The sequence below is a fragment of the Chrysoperla carnea genome, chromosome X (genome assembly GCF_905475395.1).
Source record: "Chrysoperla carnea chromosome X, inChrCarn1.1, whole genome shotgun sequence".
NCBI classification, from domain to species: Eukaryota; Metazoa; Arthropoda; class Insecta; order Neuroptera; family Chrysopidae; genus Chrysoperla; species Chrysoperla carnea.
In genome coordinates, this window is record NC_058342.1 from 8,521,788 (window position 1) to 8,541,609 (window position 19,822).

General features: G+C 31.5%; 1 protein-coding gene across 1 annotated transcript; it reads left to right on the top strand.

Moving 5' to 3' along the window:
• Positions 1–11,440: 11,440 nt before the first annotated feature.
• Positions 11,441–14,999, top strand: LOC123302864. The gene is made up of 3 exons (XM_044885957.1): positions 11,441–11,830; positions 11,882–13,240; positions 14,952–14,999. The coding sequence occupies exons 1-3, from the start codon at positions 11,648–11,650 to the stop codon at positions 14,997–14,999; spliced, it is 1,590 nt and encodes a 529-aa protein (XP_044741892.1). The 5' UTR covers positions 11,441–11,647.
• Positions 15,000–19,822: the final 4,823 nt, after the last annotated feature.

Below are 19,822 nucleotides of genomic sequence, written 5' to 3' on the forward strand. Positions count from 1 at the left end.
TTGGATAAACTAGTCCGACGTTCTCAAATGGACAATGAAAAATTTTCCACATTTACATCCGATATAATTAATTTTGCTAAAAATTTAGCACCAGAATTATCTGAAGCACAAGTAATCGAAATTATTTTTGCACATGCTAACATTTCAGTACTCATCATTATGGGATTAAATTCCATTCCTAGCACTTATACAGATTTATATAAACTTGTTACAAAAATCGAAGAGATTCCATCTAGAATTATTCTTCCAGTATCTAATACTTTGTCAACAAACCAAACGGATTCTAAAACAATAAATAAATATTTTTGTAATTATTGTAAAGCAAATAATCATACAATTGAATTTTGTAGAAAACGGAAATATAAAGAAAATCATAAACATTTTAGCTCTATTAATTCAAAAAACTTGTAGACCCCAGGTTTTGCATAGCTACTGAAAAGTTAAACTATTCTATTCTTCCAACTCAAACCTTATTTATTGAAGGACTTCCAATTCTAACCCTATTTGATTCCGGAGCCACACTTAATGCTATACGGTCATCTACCTTAAAAAATTTACAAATTTTAAACAAAAATATCATTACTACGTCAATTTATGCAAATATTTCATTACCTGGAAATAATTATTTAAAATGTACTTCGCAAGTCAATCTTCATTTTAAACTCGATAATTTTTCTTGGACGCAACCATTTTATGTTATCGATAAACTTCCTTTCGAAGCTATATTAGGAGTAACTACGCTTCGACATTGCAATATTATTCTTGATTTTTCTAAATCTGTAATTAAATTTCATTACAACCCTAAAATTGAAATACCATTTTCGGGATTTAACAACTCTAATCGAATAATCAATACTATTTGTGAAGTTAGAATTCACATGAATTTCAAACAAACTAAAATATTGAATTCGCTATTAGATAAGTTTGAATAAATTTTTTCGGAAATTTCTGGCGTTGCTAAGAATTTTGAATACAGAATCAAACTCAAAGATAATATACCAGTATGTAAATCTCCATATTATCTGGCACCAGATAACTCCTTGACCAACATATTAAAGAACTTGTGGAACAAGGAATACTTTCACAATCCAATTCTAGTTAGAGTGCTCATGTCTTTTTCGTTAAGAAAAAAGATGATACATATTGATTAGTAGCTGATTATAGATTTTTAAATAAACACATCCAATTCGACCCTATGAGTTCTGCCAATATTGCTCATATTTTTGCCAGTTTGGGCAATTCAAAGGTCTTCACTCTTATTGATATGAAGAATGCGTTCAATCAAATAAAACTCCACGAAGATTCGAAACATGTCACCGCAATCGTTACACAATACTCCACGTATCAGTATAACTTTGTGCCTTATGGATTAAAATTATCCAGTCAAGCTTTAGCAAGGTTTCTCAACGCGAATTTATCTGAATTTCGTCATAAATTTCTTTTAATTTATTATGATGACTTAATCGTACATTCTCCAGATATTGATTCACATTTAAATCATTTACATTTATTATTTACAAGGATCAAATCTATTGGTATCACATTAAATCCTAGTAAAGCAAGATTTTGCATGTCACGAATACGTCTTATAGGTAGTGTTGTTACCGGTGAAGGTCATTTCATAGATCCTCTTAAAGTTCAGGCAAGTAATGATATGCCCACTCCAAAAAATATTAAAGAGCTATCTAGATTTATAGGAGCAGCCGCGTTTTACGCTCAATATATACCAATGTTTAGCCAAATAGTTGCACCATTAAACGATCGTAAAAAGAAAAATATTAAATTTAAAATTACAAACACACATCTCGAATCCATAACCAAAATGAAAAAAGCATTAATTAACGCACCTGTTCTGAAACATCCACAGTCTGATAAATCATTTATATTACAAACAGATGGTTCAGCCAGTGGATTAGGCGCTGTTTTATTACAAAAGCACGATGATGGATTACATCCAATTATGTATTGTTCACGAAAATTAAATCCATCAGAAATTTCATATAATTCTCATGAACTCGAGATGCTCGCTGTCATTTACGCCCTAGATAAATTTAAAGATTTTCTATTAGATAGACACTTTACGTTACAAGTAAACTGTTCCAGTCTCCTATGGCTATTTAACACCCCGGCTAAGTTCAATAAACTCTCTAGATGGATATTAAAAATATCTAGATTTGACTTCACACCCGAGCACATTAATAGTCAAAATAACAATATGGCCGATTTCCTTTCTAGACTTTATGAATCACAAGATTCAACAAATATTCTGGATAAAGTAAATGATGATATCAAAATTGAACAGCTTAGTGAACAAAACCAAAATATCGAAACAAATTTTAATACCACCGAAAAAATCAATTCTCTAAATGTTTTATCAAAATCGAACTTTGATTTCTTATTTATCAAAAATGAACAACGTAAATCGTCTACATGTGAAATCATCTATCGGAACATAAAAGCCCAGATGGATGTCCCTAATTTTTGCATCAAGGATGGTTTACTGTTCAAATTCGTAGGTAAAAATAAATTAAAGAGAATTCTATTACCAGAATCTTTATTGGATTATGTCTTGAAATATTTCCATGATTCAAAATATTCAACACATAATTCAGTAATAAAAACATTTCGTGAAATCAGTAAAATTTTTTATTATAAAAACTTGTATGCAAAGGTTAGGGACTACGTCAGATCGTGTAAGGTTTGTCAAATAACCAGACCATATACACGAAATGATAAAATACAACTTAGTAGTACCATACCTGGTGGCATATTCAAAACGTTGTATGTAGACTTTATTGGGCCAATAATTAAGTCACCAGAAGGTTTCAAATATATTTTTTCTTTTGTAGATGGTTTCAGTAAGTACGCATTTGCTTTCCCATGTAGAAATCAAACTGCGCATGTCGCTGTCTCACTGATGCAGAAGATATTTTTGGAAAATGGATATTGCGTCACAGTAGTCTCAGACAACGGACCAACATTCTCATCTTTAAAATGGAAAACGTTCCTATTTAACAATGGCATTAGAGCTGTATTTTGCTTACCATATCAGCCCAGTAGCAACAAGGCGAAAACTTTAAATAAAGCAACTAAATACTATTTGGGATGCGTACTTAAGGAATACTCACAACATCATAAAAATTGGAGTAGATTCCTTAACTTCACAATCTTCAATTACAACAACAGTTTACACAAAACCATTAATTGTACTCCTTCGGAAGTATACTTTGGACGCAAGTTGAATACACCATTCATGATTATCAACGAATTGACAGATTTGTTAGTTAGTGACACAATACCACCACTACAACAAATTCAGGATGCGTTAAAACTAGCTCATCAACAGCGTATTCAAAAGACATTAAATAAACCTTCCGTATCAAAATACAAAGTGGGACAATTGGTAATGGTAAAAAATTTGACACCCAACATTAACAAGGAACATTCACCAAAATTCAATGCTTAATATAATGGTTCATTTAAATAATTAAATTCACTTCACCAACATCTGTAAGACTGAAAACTTCACGAAATACTAAAAACAAATCTACGAACTACGACTGGAGCCTCCATTTATAATATTCGCCCATTTTATACCAGAGGTCATTAGTGGGACATCAACATGCGCAGATTTCGTTATGAATTTTCGATATTAATTTCAATCACCTCGCTCCATAGTAAAGTAAATTTTGTCTAATTTTTAATAAGCTGTTCGCTTTTTTTTGCCCCCTGGATTGAATATGTATTAAATTGTATTTGGCGGAATCAAGAATTAAAAGGTGAAAAAAAACACTAGTTTTACAACAAAATATAGTGCGTACCTTCTCTAATAGTAATTTTTACTTTTGTCACTAGGAGAGTACAGGCATGAGTTGATAAGGAGTATCTACTAAAAAACAGGACAGAATCTAGTATTCAGTTGAGTTGATGACTTTCAGTCAACAATTCGCGATTGATTCGTTTTTAGATATAATCCATCATTTCCTGGATTGATATCATTATTAATTAATCGATGCTCAGTCGTGCATCATCTTTCATTTTCAAACATTTATCTAAAATTAAATTATTTAATTCAATATTTTTAAAACGACTCGGTATGGTCGTAAGTTGTTATTTATTTCACTTTCAGAAATGGATATATTTTATTATTCAATAAATAACAATTATTAAAAACATATTTTGTAATAATGATACCATGTTTTTTTTTAAAAACGCTTACTTTATATTCACCATTCAACATCGCTTTTAATTCTTGGATTTTGGTAAATACTTCCATTTTGTATCATTATGTATTAATTTCAAAATTTATATTCAATTTAATTATTACCTGCAATTCAATCAAGGTTAGTAAAATTATTATCGATATTCAGTAACTAGGCAAATATGTTTCTGGGTATATTCAATTTAAATTCATCCCTTTTAAAAAGGATTTATACTAAAAAATGTCTATATGATTTTTCTATTCAATGAACAATTTTAAAAATAGACATATTTTTATTTATTAGTAATTTTTTTTAACTTTTAATGTATTGCATTAATGATAATGTTTTTTACATTCAAAAAGTAATTATTTGTCGACATATATTTATTTTTGGATATGTACGTTTGTGTATTAGATTTCACATAAGGAATCGATATCCTTTGATATTACAAAGATTATTTCGAGATTAAAAAATGTTAAAATGTAGTTATTAAATATATAACTATATCCTTTTTTTCTAAAAATTTACTTAATTTATGTAATTACCTATAATTTTTAAATTATTTAATATTTAGGTAATTTTTAATAATGATAATTGCTTTTTCCATTGATTTAAATAATCTAAGGTTATGTTTGTAGACCAATATGACATTTCTAGTTTTTTGTTATAATAAATTTCTTGTGCACTATTTATTACAAAGGAGCTATCCAATGTACCGAAATGTGCATATATTTTTGACATATATATATTGAGCGAAAAGATGTACTTATGTATTTTAAATATTTTGTTAATTTATAGAACACTGATTTATTAGATTACTAAATTATGTTTGTATGATATCTTCTTTGTTATTTCAAAATTCGAAATTGATTGTTTATAACTAAAATATTATTAAATTCTTATATTGTTATTTTTGGTAACATCCAAAATTTTTAGTATCATTTTTATATTATTTGGTTTTTTTCAGAACAAGCAATTTCAAAAGCCCAAAGTAAAAAGATTTATGATCAACTGGCAATAAAGAATCGCAGGGCCCAGCGATTTATTTCCACATTTGCTTTTAAAACCTTAAATAAGGAAAATAATGCGTTGCTCTCTGCTCCAAAATAATTTTTTAAATTTTAAACTTACCTTAAAATCACTAATTCACCTTTCTTATGAAATGAGTTTATGTTACTTATTTCATAATTTAACTATAACTTATAAAAGTTTTAATCATTTCTAAACTCATATAATAAATTATTTATTTTTGCAATATTTAGCATATTTGGGTCGGTGATTTTTTTTATATTGTAGATCGTACTATTTATACCGTAAGGGTATTTTATTTTTATCCATCGATCGCCTTTACGTGTATTTAATTTTTATTGCTCGATCAACTTTAAGATCACCGCGTCTTGATATTCTTTTTTTTACATCATATCAAATTATTTTCAATTCACAAATTAATCAACTATCAATAAACTACTTTTCTAAAATATATTTAAAACCTATTCATACTATTTATATTTAAAAAAATTTTAATTTTCATTACAATATGTTATAGTAATTAATCACTTTTTTATAAATTATGGAATAACTTTTTATGCTTTAATTAATTTTTTGTGAAGGAAAATTTACTTTTGGGAATACTGGAGTAAAATTTTATTTTTGCCATAACTTTATTTTAACGGGGTTTGCCAATGATTTTGTTAATTTTTGATAATATAATTTGCAAGAACCATCACGCCGGGTTGCACTATCTGAAACGATTTTCCTGAAAAGTAAAGACTGGAAGAAATAGAGAAAACAAAACACATGAAAAAGCAAGAGCATGAGAAAAAACAGAGGGCTTAGGAGATAAAACGCGCGCTACATTTGCTTTCTGACAAAAATATTATTGCTTCTAAATCGAAGACACAGAAGAAAACTGTAAAGATTGATTGTGAGTTTGATGAGACGTTCATAAGCTTAAGAGAAAGTTCTTGTTATCCCATTGAAGAAATGTCTGATGAATTTGAAATTGAGAACGAGGCTCCAATTACATCTTTAGATATATAAGAAGAAATTTTTGTGCTAGTGAAATTTGAGAAGAAAGACTGTTTGATTATGTTGGGTAGGTGTTGACAAAATACAACACCCTCGAATACACCGTGTTCTGTTATTAACTGCAGAAACCTAACTTCTCAAAATAAGCTCATCAAGAGCAACAAAAAAACTCTTTTCCAAATTTCGATCTGAGCCTTAATTTGGGAGCTACAGGTATGACAAAAATTGATAAATTTATTGATATATATTATTCTGAGAAAAATAATAATAATTATAAGTAAACAATTTATCATTGGACCTAAGCAAACAAACCACACCCATTGTCACATAGTTTATTTGTTTACGTACAATAATTTCATGTTTTTGCAAAATAATATAATCCAATCAAATTATGCTATAATTTCTAAAAATCCCTACCTCAGTTGAATATTATTTAAAAAAAAATTACTAATATCATTGGCTACTGGTTATCGAATGACAGTCAGTGAATAATCAAATTTATCAATTTTTGTCATACCTGTAGCTCCCAAATTAAGGCTCAGATCGAAATTTGGAAAAGAGTTTTTTTGTTGCTCTTGATGAGCTTATTTTGAGAAGTTAGGTTTCTGCAGTTAATAACAGAACACGGTGTATAAGTAACTTTTATGAGAAAGAAACCAGGAACTTGGATACAGTTTTACAATTTAATTAAATAAACCAAAAAGAAAAGTAAGTATAATGATAAAAATTTTGAAGAATGCAGTAAACATTAGGTTAAGTTGCTTGAAATTCATGTCAAATTCTCATAATAAGACTAAGTAAAATATAAAAATGAAAAAAAATGATTAAATAGTTGTCTCAATGGTATGAGTAAACCCTGATTAAAAAAATGAATATTTATTTAATTAATATATTTTTTTATTATTTTTAGCAAAAAATGGGCATTATTATAAAAACAGGATTTCAGTCTGTCACCCATCAAATTCAACTTCAGCCAGAAACCATGACCAAGGGTAAAAATCTGGCACTTGCAGAGAGATGTAAGTAAGAGATGTCGAGGAACATCGGCGAAACTTTGGCAGTTTCTTAATTAAATCTCGCATTATTCGACAAACCTCAGTCCACGCTACACCTTATGTTACTTCATTAAACGTATTTCAAAATTTTATCATTTATTTTTTTACTGTAAATTATGTTAAAGTATTGTAATGAATTAGTTTTTTTTTATTTCTGTTTATACTGACCGCTATGTGACAAATGTACATAGCGGTTTGTACAATCAGAGCAGTAAGTGCAAACACGTTGCGGCATTAATTTATTTTATAAATAATGAAGAAAGCGTTTCAAAAACAAGTCACGAGCAGCAGTGGAGCAAGCCGAGCGCACGTCAATTTGCAAAACAGAAATATTCCAAAGGCGAATACTTCAAAAATATGATGCTTCATAAATATACCCAATTACAAGAAACTCAAAAATAAACAGTGAGAAATGTAATTATTAAACTATGAACTATTTATTGACGCAAGTAGAATTAAATTTATAAAAAGAAGAATGTGCTGTATGTATCAGTAATTTATTAATTTTTTGTGAGGATTATGTTATTTACAATTGTGTCTATGAATTCGATATCAATAAACGAGTTTTATTTGGATAACGTGCAATTATCAGAAGAGGATATCGTTAATTTGTGTTGTGAAAAAATTAAAGTCTTTCAGTAACAATTGGTTTAAAGCTAGGCGGTTAAGAATTTCTGCTAGTTCGAACGTTCATAATATTAAAGTATTATGTAGAAAACCAGTTAAGCTTTGGTCTTAGACATGTTAAATCCTAGCAAAATTGACTGCTCTTCAACCAGATACGGCTTAAAAATGGAAGCTCATGCCAAAGAAAAACACCAAGAAATTAAAAATTGTACTGTTAAACAGGTTGGTGTTTTGGTGAGTAAATATCAACCTTGGCTTTGTGCAAGTCTTGATGGCGTTGTCATTGATGATGGTTGTATTTCTAAAATAGTAGAATTTAAATGTCCAAGTACATGTGAAAAGAAACCAGTTGTCAGTTGTGCTAATCAATCAAGTAATGTTAAATATTTACAATTTGTCAACAAGAAGTTAGAACTTAAAAAGACTGATGCTGATTATACCCAAGTTCAAGTACAAATGTACGTCAGTGGTATGAGTGTTTGTGATTTCTTTGTTTATTCACCTGTTGAAGATGGCAGTTGCTTGATTGAAGTACACAGAGACGAAGAATTTTTAAAAACTGTGATTTTGAAAAGCGAAAAATTTTATTTCGAACAATATTTACCAGCTTTGTACGCGACATTAAGTACTGAAGAAATTGATAAAGAAAATATTAATAGCAATGGTGAAAACACTGATAACGTAGATAGTAATGAGGAAGATGCGAATACATTCCAAAAACGGAGCTTTGAAGTGATATTGAAAATATTTTTAAATAATAATTTATTTTTAACAATATCTAAATACGTTTAAGTTGAAATTGTTGTGATTTTAACAGATAAGTCTATTATTTAAAAGTTAAGCAAAGAGTTTTATAAAGTAACTTGAAAACTAATATTTATTAAGTTAGTAAAGAGTGTTATTGTTTGTTACAATAATGTCAATTGAAAAGAGTTTTATTATTCGTTACTAATATGTCATAAATAAGTTTAAAAGAATTTAATAGTTAAATGCAAAAGTTTTAACTATTTATTTATTTAAAAGCTTACAAAAAATGAACAATGTCTCGGAAATTTTTATTTGTGTGACAATAACTATTCACTAAAGACTGTGAAAAAAAAAATTTCTTGGTTTCAAAAAAATATATACAATTATTATGAAAAATTGAATTTTTTTTATCCGTTATCTTCTGGATCTATTTTATTAGAAATAATTGGAGGCTGTAAATTTGCCAAAACACAACAAATGTGCAAAATGTCGTCAATGCAATGAAACAAATGTTGTGGAATTTTATGCAATATTTAATAAGTCCTTAATCGCTGCATGATTCTTTCAACGTGAATCCTAACTCTTGCTACGCTGTATGTTTGTTTGGTTTCTTCTGTTGAAAATTTATTTATTTTTTTCAAGAAAAGGAGGCATAACCATTTTTACTTTCTTGCCACTTGCGCCAATCACTGTTTTGATTTCCGGAAAACCCTTGTCAGCCAAAACAACGTCACCATCTTCTAATATATCTAACAACCCTGACTGACTCTATTGTAAGTTGAGAATCCGATTTTCGCCCTCCAGCTACGTCATATCTTAAGGAAATGAAACCTCCGGGAGTTATACCAATGAGAGCTTTGGCCGTGAAGTCCTTTTTATAGTGCGAGTATGTAAAAACACGATTGTCGACACTTGTTGGTATATCTATTCGAAATTCTGTGCAATCAATTATTAGTCTGGTGTTACTATAATCAGGTATGAAGCAGTCAGACATAGTTTCTTGTACAGCGTCAATATCTGGCTAAAATACTAAATTTCTGGTTGCACTAGCTAGATGTTGCAGAGTTTCATAAAAAATTGCAGAAATTGTTGTTCTGTGAACACTGAACAGGACACCTAGTGCTGAAAATGTTAATCCAGTTTTAATTTTCATTAAAAAAATCAATATTCGATCTTTTTTTGATACAGTATACTTTCGTGGCGTTGGCATACATATTCTTGTCAATAAAAATCAAAACTAGGGAATGAGACACCAGCCAGATCAAGGATTTCTTAATCCTTTGTCACCGATGCGAATCCAATGAAGTGTTTACTATCCGCTTGACTTTCTTTACCAACAAACGTTTTTTGAGGAGTACTACATTCTTGTCAACAAATTTTTTATTACCAGTATGAATTTTTATCGGCCTCGTATCTTCAACAATTTCTGTCTGAGTTTCAGCATGAAACAAATCATCTTTGACATAACGATTACATATAAACATTTTAGAATTGACATCAAATTTCGAATAAAAATCAACTTGACACTCTTGGTCAACTTTTGAAGACACAATTGGAGGATTATCATTAACATTCATCACCTCCATCGATTCTTTTACATTAAACTCAGAATTTGATGTTGAAGGTAATTTTTTTTTCCCATCCGCTGATTCATTATGCGCTTGAATCTGAAAATATAAAATTATTATTATGACATTGACATTGATCTAGTTTCACCTGTATATAATTTTTATCTGTTTATCGCTAAAGATTCATTTACTTTTAGAGACTTGTAAATTGAAGGAAATATTGTTGAAACGTAGGCAGGCCTCAATACCTCATCTGACTTTTACCTCCAATAAAATGATCACTACAGATACAATCATATGCACATCATTTTTATTGTTGTGAAAAAAAAAATTAAAAATACATAATAATAATTTACTAATTTTTACTAATACTAACGTGACAATCAGTGAAATACACACAAACAGTCAACAACAACCAAAGTGTACTACTCACCTTGAGTGAGTAGTAAACAAATTTTATTAGTTTGTTATACATAGTGTATAACTAAACTGACCATACGTCCCGTTTTAAACGGGACTGTCCCTTTATTTGACCATATGTCCCGTTGTCCCCGTACAATGATCCGGGACGCAAAATAGTTCCGTTTTCTGACACCGCGCGAAAATTTTAAATACTAGCTGACCAGGCGAACTTCGTACCGCCTAACAGTCAATGAATGTCGTGTTACTTTTTAGCTGAACTAATTTAGCCTTTGATGAACGTAAAACAATGATACAAAATAATATATTCATATAGATCAAGAAAAATCATAGACAACCTATATTCTTTCTATTCTTTTCTAACCTATTCTTTCGCTCTATCTGTAATATCATATACTCTATATGTAATATCAAATGTATGGTATGGTGTGCTGTGTGTCTGTCTATTCATTGTCAGTTTTGCACGGATTGATGCTTGTGTATGTTATATGTTGTATAGTGTAGATAGTGATGCCCGCGCCAAATCATCTCGCAGATGGCCGACTCATTCAACTATCACCTGCATTGTTGACGTTTCCCGTAGGAAATCCGGCATAAAATGTAGCCTATAGCCTTCCTCGATAAATAGACTATCTAACAGTGAAAGAATTATTCAAATCGGTTCAGTAGTTTCTGAGATTAGCGCGTTTAAACAAACAAACACAACAAACTCTTCAGCTTTATTATTAGTATATAGATTGGAATACGTCAGACACGATTGCCGAGCCGCCGAGCGGTGCGAGATCGCGTCGTCGACCAATCCGCAATTCCCGCCCGCGCGCGCTATCTGTTGCCTAGTAACGGGTGTAGGTGGGGGAATTTCTTCACTCAGCCACGCACATGTAGTATTCTCATTATTGTTTTGTTTTGAGTAATTTTCTTGAAGTATTATAGTGTTACACTGGTGACTTATTTGAAGATTTCCGTTGTTTTGTGAGATTATTATTATACAGTAGGTAATATGCCGAAACGCAAGTGTTCATTTAATGTAAACCTACAAGCAAAGTACCCGTTTATTAAGCAAAGTAATACTCCTTCGGATGTCAGATGCGAAAAGTGTCGCACTGAGTTTAGTGTTTCCCATAGTGGTGCTGGTGACATTGAACAGCATTTGAAGTCCGAAAAACATAAAAATGCAGATCGTGTCGTGGCGTCTAGTTCTTCAATGTTGAATTTTTTTAAGAATTCAAACGAGCCATCTTCAAAAGATTTGGATGTTGCCGCGGCTGAAGGTGTCTGGGCATATCACACTGTACAAGAAAATCACAGTTTCCGCTCTAATGATTGTGCGTCGAAATTAATTCAATCCTGTTTTAATCAGAAATTTACATGCGCGCGTACAAAGACAGAAGCCATTGTCGTAAATGTATTGGCGCGTACAGCGATCGAGGAATTAAAGGACGATCTCAATAGGTCCAACTGCATTACCATTTTAAACGGCGCTTCAAACCACGGTAACAAGAAAATATTTCCTTTCGTAGTGCGTTTTTTTCAACCTTACGAAGGTGTACAAGTGAAAATTTTAGACCTCCAAGACCAACCAGGTGAAACGTCAGATATCATTGTCAATTATTTACAGAAAGTATTGACAGATAATAATTTGACAGAAAAAGTCGTCGCATTTTGTGGCGATAATGCGAATGTAAATTTTGGGGGTGTAGCTAGACGAGGAACTAACAATGTGTTGGCAAAATTGCGGTCATCTTTAAAAAAACCGTTGATCGGTATTGGATGTGGAGCCCATATAATTCACAATGCTATAAAATCTGCTGCAGACGGTCTACCTTTAGATTACGAAAGCATTATTGTGAAATTATATTCATTTTTTTATATTTATACAGTTCGAATTGAAGCTCTAAAGGAATTTTGTGCTGAAGCTGAAATAGAACATCATCAAATGCTTGGTTACAGTAAAACTCGTTGGCTTGCGCTGATGCCTGCTTTGGAGAGAATTTTGAAAATGTATCAGCCGTTAAAGGAATATTTTTTGAGCATTGACAAATGTCCCAAATTATTAAAAGACTTTTTTGAAGATCCTACATCTGAATTATGGCTTTATTTTTTACACGCTCAGTCAGCAAGTTTTCATCAAGCTGTTTTGAAGATTGAAGGTCAAACTTTATCGGCAATTGATGTTGCAAAAGAAATAAATCAACTCAAAGAAAATTTGATACAGAAACAAACCAATCAGTTTCTTCCATTTACTGTTCGTACATTAATAGTAAAACTAAAAGATAATGGCTCTAATATTGATGAAGATTTTGTGAAAAGAACAGCTACAGAATTTTACAAAACGAGCAGTGAATATCTGGAAGAATGGACTTGCATCCTTACTAAAGAAATGGAGATTTTTTTTTGGGCTGATTTAAGAACAGTACCTGCATGGGTAGATGTACAAAAAACATTGGATATATTAATTGAAAAGGGATACATTGACAGCAATAAAGATACAGAAGTATTTGACGAATTTACATTAATATTAAACTACGTAACTTCACAGAAAATTTCCGAATGGAATCATTTAAAAGTTCACACTGAAACTCGTTGGGTTGAAGTATTTAAACACTTTCGCGCCAACAATCTTAAGCATGAAAATTTTAGTCTTTTATTTGAATACATTTTATGTTTACCCGGTACAAATGCTTCAGTAGAAAGAATCTTTTCTTTAATGAATAAATTGTGGACGTCTGAAAAAAACAGCTTACAGGTTTTAGTTTTGAAGGCGATGTTGATAACTAAGGTCAATATAAACAAAACGTGTCAAGAATTTTATGCTTATTTAAAATCAACACCTTCTTTATTAAAGCAAATTTGTTCCTCCGAAAAATATAAATATAACTAAAAAATATGTTGCATATAATTAGTTAATAGTTGCTTTATTGAAGCTGGTAATAACTTCTTTCTTTTTCTTATAATAAAAATAATTTTAATGAATGTGCACACAAAATAAAGAACATTAAAAAAGTTGTGTTTATTTTCATTGTTAATATTATTTAATATTATTATTTATATTATATGGGTTAGACGCCTTTGTTCATTTTCCCATTTGGTCATATTACCTAATAGATATATAATATCATATATATTATAGTGCCTATGGTCCATCCATACAGATAATATATGGACGTCCCGTTTTGAGCTTAAAAAAAATGGTCAGTTTATGTATAACAGACATATTGTGTAATATACAGTACAAAACACAAATACCAAAACATTCAACATGCAACCAACAACTTCAAATACTAATCAATCACCTAAAAAAAATCAAAACACATACTCAAATATCCTAAAAACGGAATCATACCCAACGAAAGACCATGCAATTGTAATCCAAAAAATTGGAAATATAGAATTCAACGACCATACACTAGAATTACACAAAATATTAAACTTAAACAATATAACAGATGCATATCCTATGAGCTTCAGTAGAATTTGTTTTTACCTTAAAACCAAGGAGCTAGCAAACGAAATAGCTGAAAAATATACACAAGTTGAAATAAAACACCACACATCACTCAGAAAATTAGTTACTGCAACCAAGCGTCTAATGATAACCGTTCCAGCCAATGTACCAAACAATATCTTACTGGACCATTTTGCAAAACACTAAATCAAACTAACCTCACCTATAACAAGTGTTCCGTAATTTATGTCAGTTAGTGTACATAAATTACGAACACAACATATTACATAAATTAATGGATCTATTTTCTTATGCGGAGATAGATCGGAGCGCGGAATAATTTACTAACCTATTTGTTTGAGTATTGATTATGGTTCCTCTTCGATTGTTTAAAACAATATGTGAGCGAGCTGAGGTATTTTTATTAAAAGATCTGGTACGTTTTGATTTATTCTAATTATTGGGTTTTTGGGGATATAGTTTGAAATGTTTTAATTTCACTATATTATGCATCCGTTTAAACATTTAATCTAGATTCATTTAATGTTTCTACATTTAAATGACTTAAAATTGTATTTTGTTATTCAATAAACACTGAAAGTGTTAAATTTGTAGACTTTATAAGTTTTTGTAGTAAACACGCAATGTGTTAAATTTGTAGGCTTTATAAGTTTTGTAGTAAACACGCTATGTGTTAAATTTTTATACTTTATAAGTTTTGTAATAACACTTAATGCGTTAAATTTGTATACTTTATAAGTTTTGTAATTGATTATGGTTACATAAAATACCTTTCAAGTTTACAATTATCCTGGATATTATATTTAACTTTTCCTCTCTTGTACCTTTTGTTTTGTAGATGTGTGATTTAGATCCACGCGGTAACTTTTTGGAAAGTAAAGTATGAAGCCTTTGCTTTTAGCACTAAACATCCCGTCCAGTTCTGATCTTATCCTCTGGACCTGTCACTTTTAAATATCAGGGTGGCTCTAAAAGTACAATTATCCCCGAAAACTGTATGGGTGGGCCTAGCACATTTCTTTACTCGTACTCGTAATCTAATAACCCCATAAAGGGTAAATCCCTCTTTTCTAGTAACCCTCAAGGGTTACTTTCTTTTTGTTTTTATTTTTGCTTCACAAGAGTAAAACTCGCAAACCCTGTGTTATTACATATCAACAGCGGGAGAAGACAAGCATATTACCTTCCAAACGACCAAATACCTATTCCCGACTCAATTCTTATTGATTACGAAAACGAAAGCCACAGAATTTTTCTTAACATAGATAAAAGCGAAATATGTAATAAGCACGGTCACTCGAAAGACAGATGCAAAAACATCACACACACCGAAGACACAAACCAAAACAAAATAAAAACAAACGAACCAAACGTGGAAAAAATGGATGATACCGAAACAAACACAAGAAAACGAACACATACCGAAAATAATGGCAACCAAGAAACAGACAACGACCAAAATAATACTCAGATACCAAACCCACCAAAATAAAAATAATCGTAGAACAAATATACTCACAAACATCAGACAATTGTAATTCTAATACTGCACAAACCGCACAACAAGAACAAAACCAAACACTTACAATAGAATTACCTACACAACAACCTACACCACCAACTCACCAGGCAACACAAGGAGACGATACAAAAAAAAACAAGAACAAGCATCACAAATATTCAAAACATCATACAAACGCTAAAACCAACCATGGAAGAAAACCCCGAAAAATTTCCAATGGAATACTCCGTTTTTGAAAACTTTATCATAGACACACAACGAAAAGAAAAAATAGAAAATATCATCAAAAAATACAACGTACGCTCGGAACATCGTCGAAATGATCCAAATCTTATATAACATACCATCGCAAAACAGGAATATTAAGACCACACTAACAAAACTTAAAAACAAAATTACATCCATACCAGGGTACGAATCGAGTGAAGATACAAACTAATATAAAAACGCAAACTAAAATCTGACAATGCAAAACAACATAATACAGTGAAATTTAAATGGTTACTACAGTAAGCTCCCAGAACTTAGACTGTTACTTAACAGCTATCAACCAAAAATCATCTGCCTTCAAGAGACACACCTATCTCCAAAAAACAATCCCACTCTAACAAACTACACACAATACAGATACGACAATGTTGAGGGACTGCAAGCTTGCGGTGGAGTAGCTACATTTATACATAATACGATTTACTCAAAACAAGTCCATATGCAAACCACATTTCAAAGCGTAACCACAGAAATACATCTCACAAAAAAACCGTTATCACAATCTGCAACATCTATATCCCACCACAAACACCCTTTTTAACAAATGATATAAAAAAAATAACGCAGCAGCTTCCAAAACCGTTTATCCTTCTGGGAGACTTCAACGCACACACTTCAGTTGTGTGTTCACTTATAGGAAGTGAACACACAAATAACCGAGGAATGCAAATAGAAGACCTAATTCAAAACAACCCACAAATTAACATTCTAAATAACGGTAGTCCCACACATTTTTCAACGGCACACGGTTTTTCATGCATAGATGTGACTATGGCCAACAACGATCTAAGCCTTAAGCTTGATTGGAATACGCATGACGATCTCTGTTCTAGTGACCATTATCCAATCATTATACATTTCCCTTATGAAAAAACAAACAAAAATTTCTACACCAAAAAATATGTCTACGATACACTGACGATTCTAATGGTGAAGCCAACATAAAATACTTAACGGACACAATAATAAAAGCTATGGATGAATGTATACAACAAAAAAACATAACACACAAAATGGAACAAGTCCCATGGTTCACAGAAAACATTAAAAAGCTGTTCAAGGAAAGAACAAAATTCATAAAAAAATACAGACTTACAGGACTGGAAAATTTCCGAGAAAAATACAAGATAGCTCGAGCAAAGGCTCGGAGATTCTTACACAAAAAAAGGGAAAGCTGAAACAACTTTGTTGCTTCAATCAATACTAACTACACCACAAAAGAAATATGGGAAAAAATACAAAAAATTAAAGTAGGTACCAAGAACACTGACAAATTAAACTCCTTAAACACTAAAGATGGGCTGACTACAGACACTGCAACAATAACCGAAAAACTAGCCCAACCCTTTGCTTATATTTCGAGTAACCAACAATACGGTGAAGAGTTTGAAAAATACAAAACAAACACAGAGCTATCCAATCCAATCAATTTTGAAACCGCTGAAACGAGAAACTACAATAGCCCTTTTAAATTACATGAATTTAACATAGCACTCCAATACATAAAAAATAATGCAGTGGGCCCAGATGGAATCTCAATAATTTGCATCGAAAAAATGCACCAATCAGCATTAAGTCTATTATTCAAAACTATAAACATTATCTAGAAAGTTTGTGAAATACCGAAATCATGGAAAAATTCCAACCTAATACGCATTCTAAAACCCCAAAAAAAAACAAACTACAGCCTGCAAGTTACAGACCAATATCTCTAATCAACCACACAGCAAAAATAATCGAAAAAATGGTTTATAACAGACTAATCTGGTTTTTAGAAGAAAACAAATTGCTAAACACCAAACAGTACGGGTTCCGACCAAACAGATCAACCCTCGACTGCCATACAATCTTCGATACAGATATAAAAAACGCTCTTAAATCTTAAATAAAGCATTCCACACAATATGGCGCTACAAAATCCTTACACAACTAAAAAACTGGGGACTAAAGGGCAACCTACCACAGTACATAAAAAACTTTCTATCAGATAGAACATTTCAAGTAAAAATAAACAATTTTACCTCAAGAAAATACGAACAACAAAATGGCATTCCGCAGGGCTCAGTACTCTCAACCGTATTATTCATTATATCGATAAACAACGTAACAAGCGTCTTACCCTACCCCATGCAAAAAATACTCTACGCAGACGACATACTAATCTACCTAGCTTCACAAAACCAATCTTACACCCCAAAACATATACAAATAGCAATAAACAAACTGCAGAAATGGGCAAAAAAAAGTGGATTACAGTTCTCACACACAAAAACAAAACATATCTGCTTCCACAAAACAAAGAAGACTAACATTACGTTGAGAATAGAAAACGACATAATCGAAACAGTCAAAGAGCACAAATTTTTAGGACTGACCTACGATGAAAAACTTACTTGGAAAAAACATATAAACATACTAAAAGGAGAAATGATACCAAGGTTAAATATACTAAAAATAATATCTAAAAAAACACCGGATCAGATCGAAAGACCCTTACAACAATCTTTAATGCCTTCATCAAACCAAAAATTAACTACGGCTCAAACATATACTTCTCAGCAAAAGCCACAGTCCTAAAACTACTTCACCCGATAAACAACACAGCATTACGGATAAAAACAGGCGCTTACAGAACATCACCGATCAATAGTTTATATTGTGAAGCTGGACTTCCTACGTTACAAGAAGCAAGGAAACTGCAAATACTTAAATATAACTTTTCCACCCAACAAAAACCTATACAAGAACTCCAAAACACCATCAAATCTACCACATTCTCCCACAAATATCAGAAGAAAAAATCATACCCAATTCATTTTCCCTAAAAATCAGTGAAATACTGAACGATTTGCAAATTGAAGACGTGGAACTGTTAAAACTTGAAACAGCACAGCACCACCCCTCATGGAGACAATATCAAATAAACATAGACTTGACATTAAATGACATGCCTAAATGTTCAACAAGTCCACAAAAGCTCCAACAAAAGTTTCGGGAAGAAATAAATACAGCCTATTCCGACTACACACAAATCTATACAGATGGATCGCGGAATGCTACAGGAGCTGCGTGTGCCGTAGTTTCACATAACCATACACAACAATATGTATTGAATAGCAACGCTACTAACTTTACCTCTGAAGCAGCTGCTATAAAATACGCACTAAAACATATCCAAACAGTTAACACACCCCAGAAGTATCTGATTGTAACAGACTCATTAAGCGTCTTAGAAGCAATGAAAATAAAAAAACAAAGAACGCACTGATACAACAAATACAACATCTATTTTACAAAATACAAGAAACAAACACCACGACAAAATTTCTCTGGATACCAGGACAAACTGGTATTACAGGAAATGAAAAAGCGGATGAAGCCGCTAAGCATGCACACACCACAGGAATACCAATTCCCGGCATAACCACGCACGACATAATCATACAAGCAAAAGAAAAACTATTAATTGCCCGAAATATTGCTTGGCAAAACACACCTTCAAGCAAACTTAAGACCATAAAGCGGGAATGATCTGTGTGGAAGTCATGCTTCCATCCGGTTCGGGAGTTTGAGGTAGCCCTCGCCAGGCTTCGCATCGGGCACACAAAAATCACACACTCTTTTATCTTAAAAAAAACTGAAAGACCACAATGTGCAAAGTGTAACACAACCATCACAATAGAACATCCCATCATCACATGCATGGATAATCAACTTCAAGAAACCAGGCGCAAATATAACCTTCCAAACAGCTTAGAAGACCTTATGGCCAACGATGAACATACGCTGGATAGATTAAAACAATATCTAACGGAAACAAAACTAATAAAACAAATATAACAATATAACACTCTGATATAACTGGCTGTACATGACTCTAGCTGTTAAACGTGCAGTAAAAAAAAAAAACTGATTGC